Genomic DNA, 23,483 nt, shown 5'->3' on the forward strand with positions numbered 1-23,483 from the left:
ATGGGGATGTTGGGGTGATCAGTTGGTGGGGTATTGGAGTGATCAGTTGGTGGGGTGACCAGTTGGTGGGATTGTAGATGATCAGTTGGTGAGATAGTGGGGTGACCAGTTGGTGGGGTGGGGGAATGATCAGTTGGTGGGATGATCAGTTGGTGGGTTGTTGGGGTGATCAGTTGGTGGGATGGTGGGGTGATCAGTAAGGGACAGGAATGAGGGCAGGCTGATTGCTGTTGGGCTTGTTCATCTCCATCATGCAGATGGGCATTCCCACCACAGCCTTGGCACCTCTTCCCAGCAGGCACCTGGTTGCTTCCTGGATTCCCACTTAACCTTCAGTCTGCACAGTGAGAATAGCTGCTGTTAAACCTACTCAGGTGTGTGCGTGAGAAATTCTTTTTGAAGACTTCTCTACTGTAATAGTGAATTTGCTCCCTGGGACCAAAGCCAGTGTGTGCCTGATCTGTTCCCTTGAAGGCCATGCACCTGCTTCTGCAATGTCTCCTGTGACATCAGATTCCCCATGAGTAAACAGGAGCTCTTGTCCACCCATCTTCTCATGTCTACCTACTTTCTTTGACCTTTACAACTTGGAGTGTCCTAACTTACACCTCTTTCACTGTCCCAGTGGCTCATTATTCTGTGTACTTCATGACTCTGAATCCACATTAAACTGCTGTATGTGAAGAAGTTCAGCAGACAGGAGGCCCTCTCCCTCACATCAGGTGACTCCTGACGCTATACCTGGCCCTCTCCCTCACATCAGGTGACTTCTGACGCTATACCTGGCCCTCTCCCTCACATCAGGTGACTTCTGACGCTATACCTGCCTTTGATCATTTTATAGCTGTCAAGGGTTTCTCTTTTCTCTTTTTGCTTCTTGGCTTTTCAAGTTGGGATTTCATCATGTAGCCTGGAATGTCTAGAGCTAGGTCTGTAGACCAGGCTAGCCTTGAACTTAGAGGTCTGCCTGTCAAGGCTGTCTCCAAAGTTGATGGTGACTAACTCTATCTCAGTTATTGGCTTCCTCCTATGCTCTTGACACTTCTCAAAATCCATGTTCAGTTCCTCCATATGTGGCAGGAAATATCATGCTATCATAACTATGTGCCTTCCACCTGGACATCTTGTCTATAGCACACCTTCCTTCCCTAATGAACATCATTTTTTAATCCTTATTTTTATGTGCATGGTGTTTTGTCTGCATATAGCTAGTTTCCTCAGAGTCTAAAGGGCCTGGAGTTACAGACAGTTGTGAGAAATCATGTGGGAGGTGGGAATAGTCTGGGTCCACTGGAAGATCACCCAGTGCTCTCAACACTGAGTTATCTCTCTAGCCCCAGACTCTTCTCTTTTTGACTACCTTTGAAGATGATCAAACTATAACTCTTATGTTTACTGTCATGGGTTTTGGGTTAATTTGTTGCCTAGTGGTATATTTCCTACAGTCTAGTGATAAGTCTTTTTACATCTTTTTGAAAACTTTGATTTTTATAATTAAAAGGTTTTATAATATTAAGGTGCACATCTGATAAGAAGCTAGGTTTACCACTTACTTCTCTTCTGCCTCTTCACTCACAATATTCCATCTTAGAAATCCCCAAATATTATTGGGGATTATCCCCCAATTTAAATATCCAAGAGTCTTTACATCTTGGTTTTGGTTGGTCACTCGTCAGAGCACACTGGGCTTGGCTTCTGAATTGGCGGTGAGCTTTGATAGCCTCTTCACTTTCTTTGATACTCTGAAATACTTTACACTGAGTATTTTGAGCATTTTAGTCAACAAAAAGCATACTCTGTGTTGTTTGTGTGTACATGTATGTGTGTGTTTGTGTGCGTGTGTGCTTTTTGGTTTTTAGTTTTGTGCTTATTTTCATATTAAGAGAAAATATAATACTTCATATTAATATTTTCATATTTTAAGAGAGAGAGAAAAGAATATGAAGTTGGGTGGGTAGAGTGGGTAGGATTTGTTATCAAGAGATTTATTATTAAATAATAAAATAATTATAAGTAGCCTTAAAACATAAATAGTCACATTTATAAAATACATCTAGCTTGTTAAATTTACATTAAACTTCAGAGTAAGTTCTCTTGATCTGTAGTTCTCCCTTCTTGCCAAAGGGAGAGTTTGAACACAGAGCTCAGCTATTCCAAACTGATATTCATCTTTCCCAAAGTAAATCTGTAATTATTTGATATTTTGAAATATTAAAGTCAATGATGTTCTCGTAATAGTGACAAATCTGAAGCTAATGAATACATTGCAATTAAGGACATCATTGAGCATGCAGCTGCAGAGAATCTTCAGTCTCAGATAGTTGTTACATCTACAAAGAACTCTGTGTTACTTGATGTGTGTGTGTGTGTGTGTGTGTGTGTGTGTGTGTGTGTGTGTGTGTTCAGCATCTGGACAGGGCATCCTCTAGGTGTGTTCAAACCATCTGATCTGTGAATAGATAAATGAGCTCTGAAGAGTCCCTGTTAGATTTATATTTCTTTATGGATTATCCATGTACTGATGAGCATTGGGGACTGTAGCCACACATTACTGCTGTATCTAGACCTGCATGTCCATTACATTTAGTAGAATTGGTCTTATGAAACTATGTGCATCAAAGTCACTGATATACATGTCTGTCATTGTTGTAATTCCATGACCTGTGCTTCATGCTGTTAATGTGTAAGAACCATCTTTATCATTCTGACTAATTTCAGTGTAGTGTGTGCTTTGTACCATGTGAGTGTAACTACTGTTGCTTCCTCTCTGGCTCCATCTTCCACCTCTTCACTTCCACAGTCTTGATTGGTCTGTGCCAGGACTGTGAGTTTCTTGTAGCAGCAAAAAGTTAGACTTTGGGGGTTTTTGTTTGTTTGATTGATTGATTGACTTTGAATCTATTCAACCAGTCTGCCTCTTTTAATTGGAGAGGTGAGACTATTTGCATTTGAGGTTTTTGCAGTGGTTTAAGTGAGATATGTTTACAAGTGAGGTTTTGTGATGATTTAAATGAGACAACACACACACACACACACACACACACACACACACACATAGTCTCAGGCATTTGAGTATTTAGACTCAGTTGATAATGCTGTGTGCTGTCTTGCTGGAGAAAACATGTTCCTGGAGGTGGGATTTGAGGTTTCAAAAGACACACACCAGAATTCCCAGCCGTTGTTTGCTTCCTGCTTGCAGTCTTAAGATGTGAACTCTCAGGTTATTGTTCCATCCACCATGCCTGCCTGCTGCCTGCCCTGGTGGTGATGGACTTTTATCCCTTTAGAACTGTAACTCGAAATAAAGCCTTCTTTCTCTATAGGTTGCCTTGGCCACAGCATTTTATCATGGCAGCATAGAAGTAACTAATATTGGCTTAGTTTTGAAGGTTCTTTGTTTTAGAGGTATGCTAGGTTAGTTACTCAATAATGTCTGATTCACACCTATCTTAATTCTTTTGAGTTTTTATTGCTTGTTTTTTTGAGTTTTAATCTTTCCTGAGTTCATTTGTATATGCCCTTTTTTCATTTTTTCACATCTAAAAATGTGTCCTTTCCATCTCCTCTGCAGAACAGTGTCAGGATCATAGATTCTTTAGTTTGTATTTATTGTGGCAAATCTCTATATTTATTCTATGATTCAAAGGATAATTTTTGATGGATTTAGTCACTTTGTTTAGCTAAAAATTTGTTTCAGTGCCCTAAATATCAGCCCCTGGTCCCCTGTCCTTTAGTATTTTTGCTTAGACATCTGCTCCTGTACTGACGGAGTTCACTTTATAAGAAATTTTTACACTTTTACCTCAAAATATTCACTATAATTTCTTTTCTCCTTACTTTCAGCTTTCTGGCTATAATATACCACAAAGAGGTTATTTTCTGGTCATGTCTGTTGGTTCACAATCCCTCCTTTCTTGAGATGCTTGTGTCTTTCCCATATGTAGGAGAATTTTTGCTATAATTCTCTGAAAATGGTTTCTACGCTTTTATGCTACATCTATGTTCCTTTTTCTACATCACAGATTCATAGAGTTGGCCTTTGAGCCATGAGTCATAAATGTCACATTACATTTTCTTTATTACTGTCTGAAAGCAATCATAGCTTAATTATGTCTCTGATACCTGAGTTTTTTGCTACTTGGTCTACTTCATTGGAAATGTTTTGTTGAGTTTTTCCACTTGATCTATTGGTTCATTACAAGGATTTCCATTTTTTTTATTATTTGTTAGAATGTATATTTGATGAATGTTTCTTCTGCATTGTTAAGGTTCTCTCCCAAGTCTTGAATGACTTGTTTATTTCATTAACATGCTTACTTGAGTCTTCCATTAGATCATTTATAGTAAGAACTGGGCTTTTGGATTCTTACTCTGGATTTTAAATATTTCAATATCTTTAAATTCCTCCATTGAATGGTTTTGGACTCTTGGATGAAACACTTTTGTGGTCTGTCACACTATTGTATCCTGGGTTGTGAACGTTTTCTGGAATTCACATCTTTTTCTACCTTTGTACAGTGGTGTTGCTAGAGATCTACATTATTTGGGGGGTTTATTCCCTATAATGACACAGAGAGGGTTATTCCCTATAATGACACAGAGGGATGAATGCAAATTGCTCCACTAGTAAGAACCTCAAAACAAATCAAATACAGTAATGTAGCAGTTAATGACAACTACTATACAACTAGCCCACAGGAAATGGACCAGTAAATACAGTGTAGAAGATGCTATGAAAGCCATCAATAAATGGAGAACTAGTTAGAATAAACGTAAAATATAATAGGATAATAGAAACATGAAATAAAAAGGAAGCAAGGTTTAATAAAAGAAATAGAAGAAAAAAACAAAAATGTAAGAAGGGAAAAACAAGAGATAAATATTGATTACAAGAAGTACAAAAAGAAAGGTGAGGAAGACACAACATCTGTCCCAACACCGGGAGTAACTGGAACCAATGGGGCCAGGCACACAGGAACTCTGCCAGCCCAGTGGCTCGGGTTCCTTCTTGTCTCTCTGGGTTGGTGTCCTGAGCAGACCTTGGGCGCAAAGTCTGCAGCCAGTCCCACAACATCCAGAAGAAGCTCCACTCTCAGGCACTCTGACACACCCAGGATCAGAGGTGTGTAGGATACAACATCTGTCCTAACACTAGGAGTAACTGGGACCAGCAGGACCCAGGCACACAGGAACTCCATCAGCCCAGTGTCACTGGTTCCTTTTGGTCTGTCTGGGCTGGTGCCCTGAGCAGACCTTGGGCACAAAGTCTGCAGCCAGTCCCAAAACACCCAGAGGAAGCTGCACTCCCAGGTGATCTAACAAGCCCAGAATCACAGGATCACAGAGACAGCTTGACTCTGAGGAGTTCTGACACAACCAGGATCACAGGAAGGACAGGCTTCAGTCACATTTAGCAAGAGCAGGTAGAACTAGAGATAACCAGATAACAGGGGACAAGTGTAAGAAAATAAACAACACAAGCCAATATTACTTAGCATCATCAGAACCGAATTCTCCCACCATAGCAAGTCCTAGACATAACATCACACCAGAAAAGCAAGATTCAGATATAAAATCACTTCTCATGATGATGATACAGGACTTTAAGAAGGACATAAATAGCACCCTCAAAGAAATACAGGAGAACACAGATAAACAGTTAGAAGCCCTTAAAGAGGAAACACAAAACTCCCTTAAAGAACTACAGGAAAACACAATCAAACGGGTGAAGGAGATGAACCATCCAGAATCTAAAAATGGAAATAGAAACAATAAAGAAATCAGAAAGAGGGATAACCATGAAGATAAAAAACCTAGGAAAGAAATCAGGAGTCATAAATGCAAGCATCATCAACAGAATACAAGAGATAGAAGAGAGAATCTCAGGGGCAGGAGGCACCATAGAAAACATTGACACAACAGTCAAAGAAAATGCAAAAAGCAAAAAGCAAAAAGCTCCTAACCCAAACCATCCAGGAAATCCAGGATGCAATGAGAAGACCAAATCTAAGGATAATAGGTATAGAAAAGAGTGAAGACTCCCAATGTAATGGGCCAGTAAATATCTTCAACAAAATTATAGAAGAAAACTTCCCTAACCTAAAGAAAGAGATGCCCATGAACATAAAAGAAGCCTATAGAACTCCAAATAGACTAGACAAGAAAAGAAATTCCTCCCGTCACATAATAAAACACCAAATGCACTAAACATAGAAATAATTTTAAAAGCAAAAAAAGCTTTAAAAAAGAAATAATTTTAAAAGCAGTAAGGGAAAAAGGTCAAGTAACATATAAAGGCAAGCCTATCAGAATTGGACCAGACTTCTCACCAGAGACTATGAAACTAGAAGATCCTGGGCAGATGTCATACAGACCCTACAAGAACACAAATGCCAGCCCAGGCTACTATACCCAGCAAAACTCTCAATTACCATAGATGGAGAAAACAAGATATTCCATGACAAAACAAAATTTACACAATATCTTTCTACAAATCCAGCCCTACAAAGGATAATAGATGGAAAACATCAACATAAGGAGCAAAACTACACCCTAGAAGAAGCAAGAAAATAATCTTTCAACAAATTCACATAAACCTAATTCCACCTCTTACAACAAAAGCAACAGGAAATGTCAATTACTTTTTTAATATCTTAATATGAAAATTAATATTACCAACATATCCTAGTCGATTGAAATCCAAAAATATGATGAATTAGAAATGTGTTGATTGTCATCTAATGGTCTCACTAATTTGGGAATTGGAGAAATAGGTCCAATATTGTACAATCTATATACAATTTCAGCTTGTTTGTTCATGACAGTGTCTTGCTGTGTACAACATAAGGGTCTTGAAATCTTGCTTCTCCTATCTCAGCCTTTCTATTAGTATTATTGTTTATTTCGTGTTTTTACTGTATCCTATGGTTTTCAGAACAGCTTATATATTTCAAAAGTATTTATATACCCAAAAGAAACATAGACAATTAACTTGGGAGGTGGTTTGCAAGAGAACAACAAAGTGTGAGACTCAATGCTTTGCTTGACGTTTGTAACTCTTGTATCAAGTTTGAAGAAGAGGGCTTTATATATTACTCTTTCTCTGAGATGAATACTTTTCCAAATTATCACAGCCAATGAACCAGATTCTTACCCTCACCTAATGTCTGTGTCACCCTCCAAGCAGAACCATTGTTCATTGAAACAGTTGGTGAATGACGTTATGGATAGACCATCTTAATACACACACCATTTCTTAAATGAAAGTAACCTGTTCTCTGTGGGCTGAGAATAAAGCCACTCACTCAAGTCAAATAGCTTTGACCATAGCAGGAAGTCTGTATCCAAAAATCGTGCCTACAATTCATTCCTTGGCACAGCAGAACTGTCAACTCTCAGCTTAGCTACGATTGAGGTAAAATCCTTTGGAGATGTGAGGGTCATTTAAGTACAGCCTTATTACAATGAAACCCATTGTCTAAAAATTATTCTTATTTCGAGCTTATAGCAGAGTAAGAGTCAAGATTTTAAACTCTACTAAATACAAAACAAACAAGCAAACAAAAAGACATTTTCTATTTATGTTCATTTAAGAAAATACTAGTAGTGATGTATTATTTTGAAATATACAGTTAATATGTTTGGAGTTATTTAAAATTTATATTGAGAAAAATGTATGTATTTCCAGTATTGCTGTATACAAGAATCTACATAAGACTTAAATTGATTGTTGTTTTATATCAAGCAACTTTCATAATACTCATTTTTATTGTTATAATATTTTATAAATTTTAAGGAATATGACAAAAAATATAGGTATTGAAGGGGGGTCTCTGGGAGGAGTTGGGGTACAAAAGGGAAACAAGAATGTGATTTAATTCTATTTACTTAAAATATGTTTTTAAATGTTAACAAATTCAGATAAATTGAAATCATGTAACTTTTCTCATCATAATGTAATAAAAGTTAAAAATAAATAAATAAATAAATAAAACCAGCAAAAAAGAAGTACAAAAACAAAATTTAATAAGAATCATAGGGAATAAAATCAAAAGATTAAAAAAGTTATAAAAATGCTAATAATATAGTTTAAAGACAAAAACTGGAGATGTTTCTTTCTGGCCCTTTAGTGTTTGGATTTTCCAAGTCTAAGGACAGGGTAAAAGCTATAGGTAGACTCCATGGAAATTTTTCTCTACTCCCAGTGTGTACCCTCCTGTGCTGAGCTGGAGTTCTGGGGTAATTGTGAATTTTCTGTCTATTAGGACCTTCTGCATGTCTCAATGGCTTTATAGACTGTGCAAAAAGCAGGTTTTCATTCACTCCAAAAGACTATCTGTTGACCACTATTCAAGGTATGGAGTATCCTCTGAGAATATTGGAGAGTTGGAGAAGCCAAAAGAATTCTGCACTGGAAGTAGAGAATAAAGGGAACCAGTAAAGCTTGGTCTCCCTCCTTCCATAACGTCTCAGTCATGAAAGGTTGGAAAACACCCAGCCAAGTGAGGACTTCATGATTACAACAGGAATTTCCAAACTATTTCAACAAAAAGAATGAAACTTGCACAGAGGAGATGGCTAGGCTAGAGAAAGTACTTGCTACATAAGCCTGTCAACCTGAGTTCCATCTTTGGAACCCATACTGAAAAGGGAGGACAGATGCCCCAAAACTGTTCTCTGATTTCTGTATGAGTGCAGTCACACACACACACACACACACACACACACACACACACACACACCATACAATATAATAATAATATGAAGAATAAAGTGAAGAAGAGGACAAAGAAGAAGAGGCAACCAAAAATCTGTGTAGGGAGACCATGTTTAAAAAGATTCTGTGCCCCAGTGTAGGGGAATGCCAGGGCTAATAAGTGGGAGAGGGTGGGGTGGCAAGCAGGGGGAGTGGGGAGACAACAGGGGTTCGTTCTTGTTGTTTTTGTTTGTTTGTTTGTTTTTTTGGAGGGGAAACTGGGAAAGGAGAAACCATATGACATGTAAATAACTAATAAAAATAATTTTTAAAAATGATCAGAAGGAACAGCAGCAGAGAAAAAGAACCTACCTGAGTGGATCCTGTGATTGCTAATCTACCTGAAAAGGAAGAAAAGGAGAGGCAATCCCACCAGCCCGGCCAGAAAGATGAGGTTCAGGGGTCCTTGGCATCATTTCTCACTTACTGCCGTAACTTAAGGAAGGCCAGAGGAGAACCCATGATGACCTCGTATCACAATGATGTGAGAACAGCCATTGGTGAATACTGTCGTTCCAGCCAGAGTCTCTCCTTGCTTTCTGAAGGAATCAAGGCTTTGTGTAATCGTGAGTTACACTTAAACAATTCTGCAGCCAAGGAAGTTTAAACTGTATTGTCTATTCAGGATGCTATTCAGAGGTCATGTTGGAAAGGTCAAGTGATCTCTGTCATCTCAAGAGATAGTTATGGCTACGAAATCTAACTAGAATTCTCTATCCTTTATGTGAAGATAATAAAATGCAAAAAAGGGGGGCATTGTAGTAAAGTTGCAGGAGTCACAGGATCATATGAGCTGCCGTCCTGTCTGTCTAGTTCAGCTTTAAAGGTCTGTTGCAGAAAGTAGGGGTTTTGAGAAGAATAATTAAAGGCAAGACACTTAAGGGTCCTCTAAATAAATGAGATTAAGAGACTTGAATTATTTATTATCTAGAAATGAGGAATGACAGGAGAGGTAGATACAAATTAATGAGTGGTTTGTGAAATCAATTGGCCATTCTTCTTCATTGCAGTGAGAAAGGCAGAAGAGGAAGCTGTGAACTGAAAGGGCTATCAGCAAATGCAAAATTAATGACAGACATGTCAGTGTGCCTCATTCAAAGATGCAAAAAACTATGCCTTTTTACAGAAGGATGTGAAGCTGTTTCAAGACAGAATTTTCTCTCAAACTTCCAGTTAATTATTCTTTCCTCCTACCACCATTGCCTATTAAGCTGAGTTTTAGAGAACTCTACTGAAGCCAGCTCCACAGAGCACCTAGGAGCTGAATGTAGGCAGAGCTCCTTGTTGTCTCACAGGCTTACTTTACTCTTGGAGCATTCAGAACAGGTTTTAATCAGTGGATAGTCACCCCACCAGCTACCCATGAGGCATCTCATGGGCAATTGTCCCTGAGAAACTGGTGTAATAAGCGATGCTTAGCAGAATGTGACCTGAAGCCCCCTGCTGGTGGAAATTCAGAGTAGAGATTGGCAATTGGTGTGTCTGGTGGAACAGAAGGCTTCCCAAAATCATTTTTGGTAACTTGTATTGTCCCTTACAGAGGCTCCAGGACCAGGCCCAGGTCTGTTTCCAGTTCCTTTTTATTCTGGTGTCTCACTTACCTTGTGTCAGTCTGGGTATGTTTCAGGGACACTCCCTTTTCTTGCTTGATTAGCAACAGGATGGCAAAGTGGAGACTTGAGTAAATGCTGAACTTTGCCTATTGTGGCCTCTTAAAATGTATTTGAATGATTGAATAAGTTATTGTGTGAGTGAGTAAATGGATGGATGTTTTATGGTCAGTCACCAGACATGTCCTATTGCCACAACTGTGGATGCAAATAGGGGTATCCATGCCTTTGCAAAGTCTATGGCCAATGGGGCCAGAGGGAGAAGAATACTGACTGATGCATTCTTTTAAAAGTTGAGAGATGGCTCTGTATGAGATGTTCTTGTAAATCCAGATGGAGTGGGATGTAGCTGTAATCTTAGTGTACTTACTGGAGAAGGGAGGTAGCAAGAAGACTGCCCTACAAGTTCATAGGTGGCTAACTGGGCATGCTTAGTGGTGAACGATAACAGAGCCTACCTTAAAGGTGGACCAATGTTTTATTTTTAATGAGTTCTTTAACATATATAAAAGGAGGTCCATCAACAGACAGGTTTTCTTTTTTAACATTAAATAACTATGAGGTCGGCCAGTTGTCCCTTTTATTAAAACCAAAACTATTAAGTGGCAGACTGATTTTTTTTAACTTTTACAGTTCCTTTTTTTGAGAAAAAGGAGATCTGGTTAATACTGGTACCCAAAGTTGTACTCTGACATCCATATGACCTAGTTGACAGATGCATGTCCACACTCACCCTCACATACAAACATACATACATACATACATACTCACATATTACATACATATAAGATGAAAAAGGAAAAATATATTATCTCCTTTTTCATTAACACATAGTTACAGACAACCACCATTGCTTCACATCAGGTTTTCAGACACATTCAGAAGAAAGACTGTTAAATGCAAGGATTCAGCTCAGTGAATCTGAAAGACCTAAGAGGGCCAGGCTGACACTCTTCTCTAGACGCTGGCTCCCTAGTTCCCAGAGTCCACTGGCTTCTGTTTCTCTCCACTTATCATCTGCATGTGAGTTTCAGTCCTGTGACCATATCTTTGGAAACAGGCACTTTGATTTCCCATGCATTAGTTTACATCCTTGAGCCCAGAAGTTATTTAGACAATGCTTGGTTTAATAGCGGTTGATTGATTGGGAGTATTTTGTATCTGTCCTAAGTATAATAGATATTGATCAGGAAACAGGAAGCTGACTGAAACCTGAGAGCTTCATTTAAAGCTGACCTATATGTAATGAATATGCCATGCATTATTTAAATATTTAGTGCTCCTGTGAGATGTATGTCCATGGCAAGGAGAGAATAGAACAGCGGGTAAGATTGTTCAGTGGATGAAGGATGCCAGGATTCAACAGGAGTTTGATCCCTAGAACTGACATGGTAGAAGGAAAGATCAAACTACTATAGGTTGTCCTCTGATCATCACACAAAAGATAAGTAAAAGAAATATAATTTTAAAAAGGGAGGGAGAGAGCTCGAGAGATGGGTCAGCCCTGTTGGCCATAGACTCTGTAAAGCCATGGAATATCCCAATTTTCATTCACACTTGCAGCAAGATAGCTTGTCTGGGGGCCGACCATAAACCATCCATACATTTACTCACTCATACAATAACTTATTCATTCATTCAAATATATTTTAAGAGGCAGCCAAAAGTAAAGTCCAGCATTTAAGTCTTTACTGGTTACTTTTCCAGAGTATCCAGGTTTGAGTCTCAGCACCCACATGGCAACTTACAACTGTTTGTAATTCCAGTTCCAGGGGTTCTGATTTCATCTTCTGGCTTCTGTGGGCACTGAACACATATTGTACATGTACATATACATACATACATACATATACACACACAGGCAGAACAAATAAGAAATATTTTTTCTTAAGAATTTGAACATGACCAGATGTCACAGAAGGGTGTTCCCCAGCACAATGCTGACTTGTCTTCTATGTGAGTCACTTGCTGGCCATTGACAGAAAGTTATTTGTAGTGGCTTAAATACAGAATGGAATTATTGGTTTTCCTTTACTATAAAATATCCCTGATACCTAGAAAGTCTAAAGCTGGATTTATTTTGCCTTTAGTTACTGCAGATGTTGGTATTTGAGAATGTAACTAAAACAATTACTTTTCTTTCTCCCTCTGCCTCTCCCTATATCTTAGAAGTTGAGGGCTTTGGTATCAAATACCTGTGTCCAAGTGAGATGATCTTAAGGCAAGATATGCCTATAAAATAAGTCTTCCAAGTATTATTTTTTTTATAAATTATACCTCACAGAAGGATCCTGAACTGTCCAAGCTAGGACCACACCCCAAAGGGATCAGACATTGACTTTTTTCAGTGGTGAACCATTATGATGGACTCAGTCAACATCAGTTTTCAGTCCTGGTGGGCAGTTGCACTGGCAAATTTCCTGATAACCTCACTAGAACCAGAGTGGTGGAGTTAAGTTGTCAGGAAAGACATTAAGCTGTTCTAGTTAAGAGGCAAATGGTTTGCTCCACGTTGAGGATAGGAGACAGTTGTAAGGTATGGCTGAGTGTGCCTGTGAGAGTGGGCACAAGTTCACAGTGACCTTCAGTGGGCAGGATTGGCTATCGATGGTAAATTCTTAAATCTTGACCAACTTCTCTCCTGCACAATTGTTCTGTATTAGTGTTATGGTAAATTGGCATTTTATACAAGTCTACCTGGTAGGGTGTAATGCTGGGAGACTAGGCAAACAGTGTGTAATGCAGTAAGCAAGTTCCAAGATAACCGGTGCCCTCCTGTTGGGCACACAGATGATGTTCTGCACCCTCTGTGCTTCGTTCTGCTGTTGGTTTGTGAGTTGAACTTGAAGACTTTCATCTGAAAGTTCTTACAAATCAATGTGAATAACAAGGGGAATCATTTCAACTTCAAAGTCTCTCTCCACCCTGAAGAGTACAAATTATAATCCTATTTTATCCTAATATATTAATCCTAGAAAAGGGCTGAATAAACATCATAAATTAAAATCAAATGTGGTTTTTCAATGTCTTCCAAGTTCCTTCAGGGAAACCAAACATTTTATATTAAAATAGTATTTTAAATGATTTAATATTGATAAATGTGTCTCAATACACAATTTTTACTTATAACTGTCAAGCTGGAATGCAGTCTTCAGTTATAATGGAGAACCCTGACAAGGAATGAATAGGAACCCATAATCTTTGGTGCTGTGTCCGAAGCATGCCTTGTTCACCTTGGGACATTACTTCAGGGCTTGGACCAAGTCTCTTGCTCTGAAAGGTGATGGGTGCTGAAGCCGAGACTCCTAGGCTAGGGCTACCTGTATTCTGAGCAGTTTGTTTAGTAAATACCTTGTCTGGTAGGAGTAGGAGCTGGGTCCTTTCAAACTGAAGTTGAGGATGCTGATGAAGGATACATTACCTTCAGGTGGATGCATAGCTCAGAGTAATTTGCTATTTAGGGCTCCAATGAGCATGTCAGAGACAGAAGTCTACATTTTTCTTCATTGCATATGAACCCAAAGAAACCTCCAGTAGCTACAACAGGAGGAAGCCAGAAGTCCACGTTTGTTAGATCCCATCTCGGCTACAAAGCTCCACTTTTTCTGAAATGAACAGTGACAGTTCCTATTTTCCAATCTTGAGAGACAGCTGTGTACTTCTGGAATTTAGAATGTCAAGAGCCTCAGGAAAAACAGGTCTGAGAGCCACATCATGACCTGTCCCCTGTCCTGAGCAGCTATCACAAGAAGGCTCTGATTTTATGGGGCTAGACTTCTCCAGAAGTGGTTGTTCTGAGAGAAAATTGGAGAAGAGAGGGCCTCTGCTGGCTCTTCACATGCACTTTGCCTTCAGCTCCATCTTGTGTGGTCTGAAAGAGGCACAGAGAGGAAATCCACTTGAGTGACATTCCCAACAAGTACACAGTTGAGTGTGGTCTGAAATGATATGGGTCTGCAGATCCCTGGGATGGGTATAGCTGGGTGGATTCTGACAGGCCAACTTTCTCTGTGTGAGGCAAGCCTTTGTGAAGAGCTTCAGCACAGGAAGTCATTGTAGGCCACCTGGGGCACTGGACAAATCAAGCAGGTTTGGTTATTGGAAGAGGAACTAGAATGGGCATCTGGGGACAAGAATCAGGTGTTTGCTACCCAGAAACAAGGGTTTGGGGGTAACACGATTTCAGTCTATACCATCAGGCTGTATGCCATGACCAAGTAACCTATCATTAAAGAAATATCAATAGAAAATTAAGTGTAGAAATATAGATCCAATAGAGAATCTATGTGTGTTTATTTCTTTTCTGTTTTTCTGTAAAGAGAAAACCTTTATCAGATTTCCTCACTAGAATACATGGGAGCCCAAGAAATGTCCTTGAGGCACATAAACTTAAAAATTGAAAGAAATCTGAAAACTACTGAGTTGCAAAATGCCCTTTCTTTTCTTAAGTTTAATTGAAGGTCTTAAATGTTGTTTAAATGTTTCATGACTCCCAGCTTCCAGAAAAGATGCTGTGAACCTCAATCTTCAGACCTCTTCAGACTCTAAAGTATACATCTTGCTGAAATGTGGTTGCTTTCTATGTTTTGTTCTGTGAGGAAGGAAATATCCCTTCATCACAAAGATGCTACACTCTCAATCTCCGAAGACATTTCTGCTCTATTGTACACTTACAGCTTCAGGAGGATGTGAAGCTACACTCTCAATCTCCAAAGACGTGCCTGCTCTATTGTAGACTTACAGCTGTGGGAGGATGTAGAAGCAATTATGCCCTTCGCTTTGAAAATCCTCATTGTGTTTCTTTTTTGTTTTATTGCCATTTTCTATGCAGAAAAAAGACACAAAACCCTCTGGATCTTGTAACAATGAATGCTAAGAATAAGAATTCGAGGGAGGAGTTGCTGAGTGCACAGATATCAAAGCATGTGAGTGTGTGTGCACGTGCAAGTGTGTGTGCTCAGCACCTGTGTGTAAGCTTGCTCCTTCTTGCCCTGACAGCTATCCTCTTGGCTTTCAGAATTTACAAAAACCATTTTATATGAAGTATGATAAACACTAAGATTGTTATATGCTCATGAAATAAGCCATGGATTTGCTTAACACCCCAACATTTTAAAATGTTGAAACATAACTGAACTTATCCTCCTTGTCCCCATGTGTGCATGGTTCAGGGATGGTCTGTACGCTTACACTGTTTGGAATGGATTTTTAGGGCATTTCATCTCACAAATGGCAGCTCTGGGGAACACAAGCTCACCTCTGCTTTCCAGAGCTTGACTGATCTGCTAAAGGGTTATCCTACTGTTCTGATCTTGTCCTGGTTGACTTATCTTACAGCACATGGTGTTTGTCAGGGTCAGCTATGTTGTATCCCATGGAGGAATTTCCTTATAGGCCGACTAAGATGCCATTGTCTGTGTGTCTTCATTTAGTTTATCATCTGTGGACATCCAGGCTTAGATGTGCAACATCCTCAAGATCAGTGTTTGCAACGCCTACAGAGCTGTTGTTAGTTCAGGATGAAAGTTCTACTTCTGATCTTTCTGAGAATCTTCCACAATGTTTCATGTAGCATTTGCACCTTTTGCATTGTGCCAAGAGTGTGTCATCTGCTCCACATCCACACCAACACCTCCTGGTCTCTGTGTCATGGGCAGCAGACATTATGGCAAAGATTCAGTCCTATTTGATTCTGGTTCTGTCTTGATGTCATGGTGCGAGTGTGTGTGTGTGTGTATGTGTGTGTGTGTGTTAGTGTGTGTGTATCTGTCTGTATGTCTGGGGTATTCTAAAAGCTGTGAATCACATGTTGACCTTTGTGAACAGACACACTTTGTCCAGTTGTTTGCCCATTTTAATCAGGTCCTTTGAGTTTGAACTGCAACAGTTCCTCATGTATTCTGCGTCAGCTTCCTGGTTAGTTATGGTTTGAGACACTTTCTCTTATTGTGCAGATTGTCTTTAGTCAGTTCATTATGTCTTTAGATGCTCAATGGTTACAGACTGTAAACTCTCGATACCCATTTCCACTGGTCTTGCCTGTGCTGTGGGCATTACATCTAATGTCAGGAAGTCTTTGTATCCTTCAAGTAGGCTTAAACTTTATATTCAGACCTGTGATCCACATTTAAGTCAGGTCATATATGACCCAAGTAATTAATTCCTTACCACGTGTGTCATTATTTCTTTGTTTCATTTATTTCCTCTCTTAAAATAACATTTTAAGATCTATAACATTAGTATGTTTATCTGCATAAAATCTGCATCTGTACAAATTGAACATATGTCTAATATGTGCATATATGCAAATATGTATATATCTACAACAATCAGTATGTTATATGTATGCATGTGATCCTAGAATTAATGTTAATTAAGAAGAGTTCCAGAAGTCCAAAGCCACCCTGAACTACATAATTCCAGATCAGCTTTGGCCATAGAAAGAGATTCTGTCTGAAAAATGAATCTTTAAAAAATATCAGTCTCTTAATTTAAATTATTAACACTAATAGATAATCGTAGAGGGTATGTATGATGTGTGTGTGCATGTGTATGCATATGTGTGGGTATCTATCTTGCAATATGTCTTATATGTATTTGATTATGTCCCTTGCAAGCAAAATCTGAGAGGAACATTCAGAAGTACTATATATCATAGGACTGCCTATCAGATAAAACACATAAGGGAATGAGGGCAGATGGGAAATGAACAGGAAAGAGAAAACTATCTGAACCTGGAAAAAGTCAGAGCCCTCCGATATTCCTCTGCTCTAAAGCCAACTGGCCATTTCTCACTGAGCCAGGCAGATAGTGTGTATGCCTGTCAGTGACTGTGGTTAGAAACATGCGGGAGATCCTTCACTCTTTAGACCATGCAGGTCATAGAAGACAGGTGTGAGCCCAGCCAACCGTGTGATCTGTGTGGAGCCACATCAGCTTCTGTTCTGGGCCCAAGCCACCTCTTCTAGGCACAGACACAAGCCAGTGTCCTGAAATGCAATCCATGCCCCTAATTTTACATGAATATATATTTTTGCTTACAAATTATAAAGCATATTTTCTTTCATTTCACATGGGAAATTGCAGCATTTTTTATTTCATTTCCAAGATTGCCTTTTGTTTGGAAAACTGAGTGAAAAGCTTTATATTCTCAATTGTGCCAAGAATACGTTGATCCTGTTGTCAGAGCTTTTTCCTTTCTCAGGTATGTCAAGCCCATTCATGAAAAAAAAATGAACTAAAATCTAGTTCAAAAACTCAGAAAAGTCATCAGTCACAGGAGACGCAGGCAAGCCATTCTCCTGTGCTGCCCTTGACATTAGGGTGTGGCTCAGGCCAAAGTGAACAAAGGCAGAAGCCCTTAGGAACACAGCCTACCTTTGCTTAGAGTAAAGCAAGGCCTTGACATGTGAAACCATCCAGAGGGTCTTGATAAGCCACAAAATGTCACCTAAAATGTCAATATGCATTATAGCATGTCAATAGAACCACCAAGTGGTTTTACCAAATGGCTGGCGGGGTCAATGGATGGTCATACAATGGTCTTTTCTATGATGTTTTCTTTTATGTCACAGTGGTATGTGTAGTTGACTATATTGGGAAATCTGACCTATGGTAAAAACCAAGCAGTACAAATCAAAGATCCCCTTCCTTCCTTACCAGCACACCACTGTTTAGACAGGAGTAGTGAAGGTTTTCATTTAGAAATATTAGTGTTCTCATGGCACAGGTTAACACTGTGGAAAATAACTAAAGCCCAAAATCACTTTAGCTGATAACTGTTGAGACACTGGGAGTTCCCAAAGCACTGATGGCCAGCCACCATGGACTTCTTGCTCAGTCAAGTAAGGGTAAGCATGCATTGGTGGGAAGTTCCGTTTTAGGCAAATGACAAAGGGCTCTAAGTGTGGCCATTGGTGATAAGTGGCCTCCATGGGCACCATTCTTAGTAGTGTCAATCTGAATGAAGCAGCAACAATAGCATCAGTTGTGAGAATACCACAGCCCAGTCCGCACCTCTGGAGAACACCACAGTCCAGTCCTGCACCTCTGGAGACCATCACAGCCCAGTCCGCACCTCTGGAGATGGCATGAGCTTGTTTCCAAGCAGAAAAGCCATTTTTCTCCAGATCTGGTCATTCTCCGCCACAGTAAAAAACACATGCTCTGGCTTTCTACAGGCATTCTTATTGTGTGCATTCATCTTTATATTGTCTACTGTGCCAGTCCATGTGGGGTTCCACACAGAATAGCGAGCCATCAAAGAAGAGACTGGTCCCTATAAGTCCTGGCCCTGCCACTGGCCAGATTAGCCTGGAGGACTTTGTCATGATTCAGTCAGAAATCCCCGTCTGCCCTAAGGGTGCACATATGCAGAGTCATGCAATGATGGGGTATCCCATCTCATCTTTCCCTCACCCCATCTTTAGCATCCCCTTAGGCCATACTTAGGGCCATGTTTAGTGTCCCACTTAGAGTTTACAGATATTCAGTGACTGCATAAACCTTGTGTTTCTCTTAACTGTTAGCTTTAGCGTTAGCTGTCAGACTGGCAGACTCTCTGGCACAGGTTACTATTGGTTCACCTGTAATTACAAAACATAAGACCACATCAAAAGCTTTTAGACTATAATCAACCTACAGACTAATAAAAAGTCAAAGCATAGGGCACTATTTGACAATAAAATATGTTAAATCCTAAATTAGAACAAGATATGTTGAGATGTATACATTGAAATGTCACAAGGGATTCCATTACCTTGTGTGATAACCTAAAAATGGATGAGAAGAGAAGTACACTAGAAATTAGTACAGGTGAATCTGAAACTTAGCAACTGTGGCTATGAGGACACAGAGAAATTGTTGACAGTCACCACGCTGATGCCTTGGAAGCCTGTAAAGGTTTACTCCACCTATCACATTCATCACTGCAGAGCCCTTGGAATTTAATTGACACTTTCAACAAGAGACCCTTCCTCAGAGCTAAGAGCCGGAAGACCGCTCTGTTTATTGGATTTCCCCCTCTGTCCACCCCATGCTTGTCACCCATGGCCCTCTGGGATCCTGCTTCCTGCTATGGGTTTTCCTGTGGCCTGACAGCCTCCTGGGTGTCTAATGACAAGTCAGGATGTCACAGAAGCCAAAATGTCAAGAGCTTTAAGTCAGTAAGTCAAGCTTGGTCCAGTTTTCTGAATGATCTGTTGAAACACTTCCTGGTTAATGAGCGCTCCCAGACCCTCTGCAGCTTCAATCAGGGCACTCATTAGCCAGCTTTGCACGCAGCAGTTGGTCATGCTGCGAAAGCTGCCATTGCCTCTTCCTGCTGAGGCCACTGGAGAAGGCGGCTAGTTGATACTTCTATCACTTTTATATGCCCACTTCCCCTTTGCTGGGAGTAGACAATTGCATATGGCACACTGTGTTTCCTTATTTGTCCGTGAGTCTATAAGAAGTAGGTAAATGTGTGTCTCAGATCCTAGAAAATCCACCCCTTATCTCAACTCTGTGTTCTTTACTTGAAAACAGGGATTGGTGTCTTGGCACATTGTGTATGTGCAAGAACAATGGTTTGTAAAGTGACAGTGGAAGCAGTGCCCCACACAACCTCTCCTCTGCTTGTTCTTTGAACGCAACCCTGCCAAGTCCTTTGATGACTTAGAGATTCTGCATGTGAGTTTTCTTCACATTAAGCGTAAAATTAGCTACATTTTGTACATGTGTAGTGAGTTCTTAAGCTGTTTTTGACTTTGGACATGCATACATTAAGAACAGAGCATGTATTTAGATATGGTCCCACCGGCTGGAAGCTTCGATGCTCTAGAAGCTAAAGCAGAAGGATGATTAGACCCGAGGCCAGGTTGGGGTGTATAGCACAGTTCCTCACTAGTCTAGGCTAAACGCTGGCTGAAAGCATTAGGTGGTGTTAGTCCAGAGAGAGGGCTCAGGAGTGGCCAAGCCTCATAACCCAGGTTGGATCCCCAGAACCCACATGGTAGGAAGAAAGAGTCAAGTCCAGTGAACTACCATCTGGTCTTTCCACGCTCACTATGGCACAAGCACATCCACTCCCCTTCAAAGTCAATGAATTCAAACAAACAGAATGGATTTTGTTTATTTAAGAACAACTAGACACTTAACTGAATATATGAATTCATAATGACAACTTTCTCTCAATCATAAATTTTAGCCACATGGTAAGTGTGTTCGTGCAGTTTTGTCCCCTGGTGTTTCGGGTGGTTTCGTAGGACAAAATAAAAAGATAAACTGAATGTTATAAATTTCAGAATGAAGAATTCAATTAATGATGATGATGGCCATAATATTATGCATAATTTTGAGATGTAAAAATAAGTGTCTGTGCCAACTCTGTATTGCACTTAACCATACTTAGGTCTCTTAGAAACAAGCCGCCCCATCACATGGAAAAAAGGCCAGCGGGAGGTCAGTGGGAACAACGATTAGCAGTATGGAAGACTGACTGCATATGTTACAAGTTCCATTCCATCATGTCAGCTAAAATGCCATGCAGTGGAAGAGCAGTTGTTTTTAGGATGTTTGGGAAGAGTTTCAGGGACGTGGTCATATAGATGCACCTGGCCTTTGTGAATGCACAGGGTGCCAAGGAAAGGAGAAGCAGAAACAGGAACTGTATGTAAAATTTTATCCCCAAAATTGAACCATTTAGTTGCCAGTATTCATTCACAATTGAGTTTATGGTTAAAGCTTTGAGGCCTTTTTGTAGACTTATAGACATGGTGAAGAGATGGGCTGAGTTCATAACTGTGTTGAGGAAAAGTTCATATTCTATTTTTGTTTTTATTACTATAAAATTGTGGGTGTTGCTTCATAGTTCTTCCCTGTTTCGTAAAGTGGGTCATGCTGCATTTGTGAAAGCACGGAGGAGATAGGGTAGGTAGGTTATTCCTGCTCTGCAGTGGGCATTGCAGATTCAGAAATGCAGAAGGCATTGTAGAATCAGGAATGCAGCAAGAATTACAGGAGTTTGGGGGGTTTCGGTAAGCATTATAGAATCAGGAGTGCAGTGGGCACTGCAAAATCAGGAATGCAGTGAATAGTTTAGAATTAAGAAGGCAGTAAGCATTGAAGATTCAGAATACAGCATACAATCAAGAATACATTAGGAATTATAGGATCTGGAATGCAGTGGGCAATGCAGATTTGGGAATACAGTAGGCACTACAGAATCAAGAATACAATAAGATTTATGGAATCAGGAATGTAGTAATCATAGAATCAGGAACACAGTGGGCTTTGTAGTATCAAGCACTGTAGTAGACAATGTAGATTCTCGTGGCCATGGACATTATTGTGTTGGTATGTATATAATGCTGACATGAAGTGAGAACATATCTAGTGACTTTTCTCTCTTCTTCACTTCAGGTTGCTACCAGCTATGTAATGTTTTTCGATCTCATGAGATGGAAATTGACCAGTGCTTGCTGGAGTCCCTCCCCCTGGGCCAGCGGCAGCGTCTGGTGAAGCGCATGCGCTGTGAGCAAATCAAAGCCTACTATGAGCGAGAGAAAGTGTTCCAGAAGCAAGAAGGGCTCCTGAAGAGAATCAAGCCTGGGAAGAGCCAGAAGGTCCACTTCGGCCTGGCTGACATGATTCAGGATGCCATCATCCACCACCATGACAAAGAGGGTATGCCTTCTCCAAAGAGATCTCGTCATCTATTTTTTTTTGTTCTTTCCCAGAGAGATAAAAATGCCTTTAAAAAGGATGTTTCTTTTAAAATATGGTATGAAATGTCATCAGTCTCTTAAATGATATGTGAAAAAGTAAATTTTTGGTAAAATGTTTGCATATAGTCTGAAAAAGAAAGTACCCTATCTAAAAGGCAAGAGACTTCTTTTTAAATTGCACTTTCATTTTTAACAGGAAACATTCTTAGATCAGTGGCTCTCAATCTGTGGATCACAACTCCTTTATGGGTTAAAGGACTTTTTCACAGGGATCACATGTCAGATATCCTGTATATCAAATATTTACTTTACAATTCATAACTAGAAAAATTACAGTTATGAAGCAGTAATGAAAACAATTTTTGGTTGGGGGGCAGTCACCATGAGACGAGGAACTGTGTTAAAGGGTCACAGCACGAGCAAGGTTGAGAATCACTGTGTTAAAGGGTCACAGCACGAGCAAGGTTGAGAATCACTGTGTTAAAGGGTCACAGCACGAGGAAGGTTGAGAATCACTGTGTTAAAGGGTCACAGCATGAGGAAGGTTGAGAACTGTGTTAAAGGGTCACAGCACGAGCAAGGTTGAGAACTGTGTTAAAGGGTCACAGCACGAGGAAGGTTGAGAATCACTGTCCTGGAAGATGGCAGTGACTGTTCTCATTTTCCCTACACATCCACATGGATACAGGCAAAGTCAGTTGCCTCAAAGTTTGCAGAGAGTTCAGACTCAATTTTTCCAAAACTCATTTCCTGGACAGCTATTCTGACTTCCCCTTGTCTTCATGTAGTATATGGATGTCTGCAGATCTTAAGTTTGGGTCTTTGGCTGATTTTGTGTCAAGATAGAGTTGAGTTTCAGCATTCTCGATGTTGGTGTCCAGTTTCCCTGAGCCATGTGTGCAGCCTGCACTTTCTCCAGTTGGTTGTGGGTTTAGGAGTATATTTGGGATCTCTATTGCATTCCATTGATCTCTGTGTCTATTTTATGCTGCCCTTAGGCTTCTGTGAAGCTTTGCTGTCTGCCCTGAAGTTCTGTCAGATGTGTTCTTTTGTTCAGGATGGTTTTGGCATTTTTTAAAATTCTGGATTATGATGTGAAAGTTTCTTAAGCACGCATGATTAATTTCAGCACCATTCATTCATTCATTTTTATCTATGAGTTTCTTTCTGGATTTTGCTGTTGCTTTTGCTATCTACTTTTCAGTTTTAGTGTGAGAGAAATGCCCTCTTTCTGGCTTATGTTATGACAAAATATCATGTTTCTTTCACCAGATTAATGTATTTGACGCTTGGCCCCTGACTTAGTTTGGTTGTCTATTGCTGTGAAGAGACACCATGACCACAGCAACTCTTTTTTTTTTCTTTATTTATATGCGAATTTCTCCATTCCCAGTTTCCCCTCCAAAAAACAAA

At 39.9% G+C, this 23,483-nt stretch overlaps 1 protein-coding gene across 7 annotated transcripts in view; it reads left to right on the plus strand.

Moving 5' to 3' along the window:
• Positions 1-23,483, plus strand: part of Myo16 (myosin XVI) — a 509,596-nt gene that overhangs the window by 111,792 nt on the left and 374,321 nt on the right. For 5 of the 7 annotated variants that reach the window (XM_031339015.1, XM_031339017.1, XM_031339014.1 and 2 more), the window contains exon 2: positions 21,766-22,029. In XM_031339015.1, the coding sequence (XP_031194875.1) occupies positions 21,804-22,029 (226 nt within the window). In that variant the 5' untranslated portion in view covers positions 21,766-21,803. Of the gene's footprint in view, positions 1-19,890; positions 20,035-21,765; positions 22,030-23,483 lie in introns of those variants that run through there. The other 2 variants (XM_031339016.1, XM_031339019.1) reach the window with 2 other exon arrangements.

The sequence above is a fragment of the Mastomys coucha genome, unplaced genomic scaffold (assembly GCF_008632895.1).
Source record: "Mastomys coucha isolate ucsf_1 unplaced genomic scaffold, UCSF_Mcou_1 pScaffold22, whole genome shotgun sequence".
NCBI classification, from domain to species: domain Eukaryota; kingdom Metazoa; phylum Chordata; class Mammalia; order Rodentia; family Muridae; genus Mastomys; species Mastomys coucha.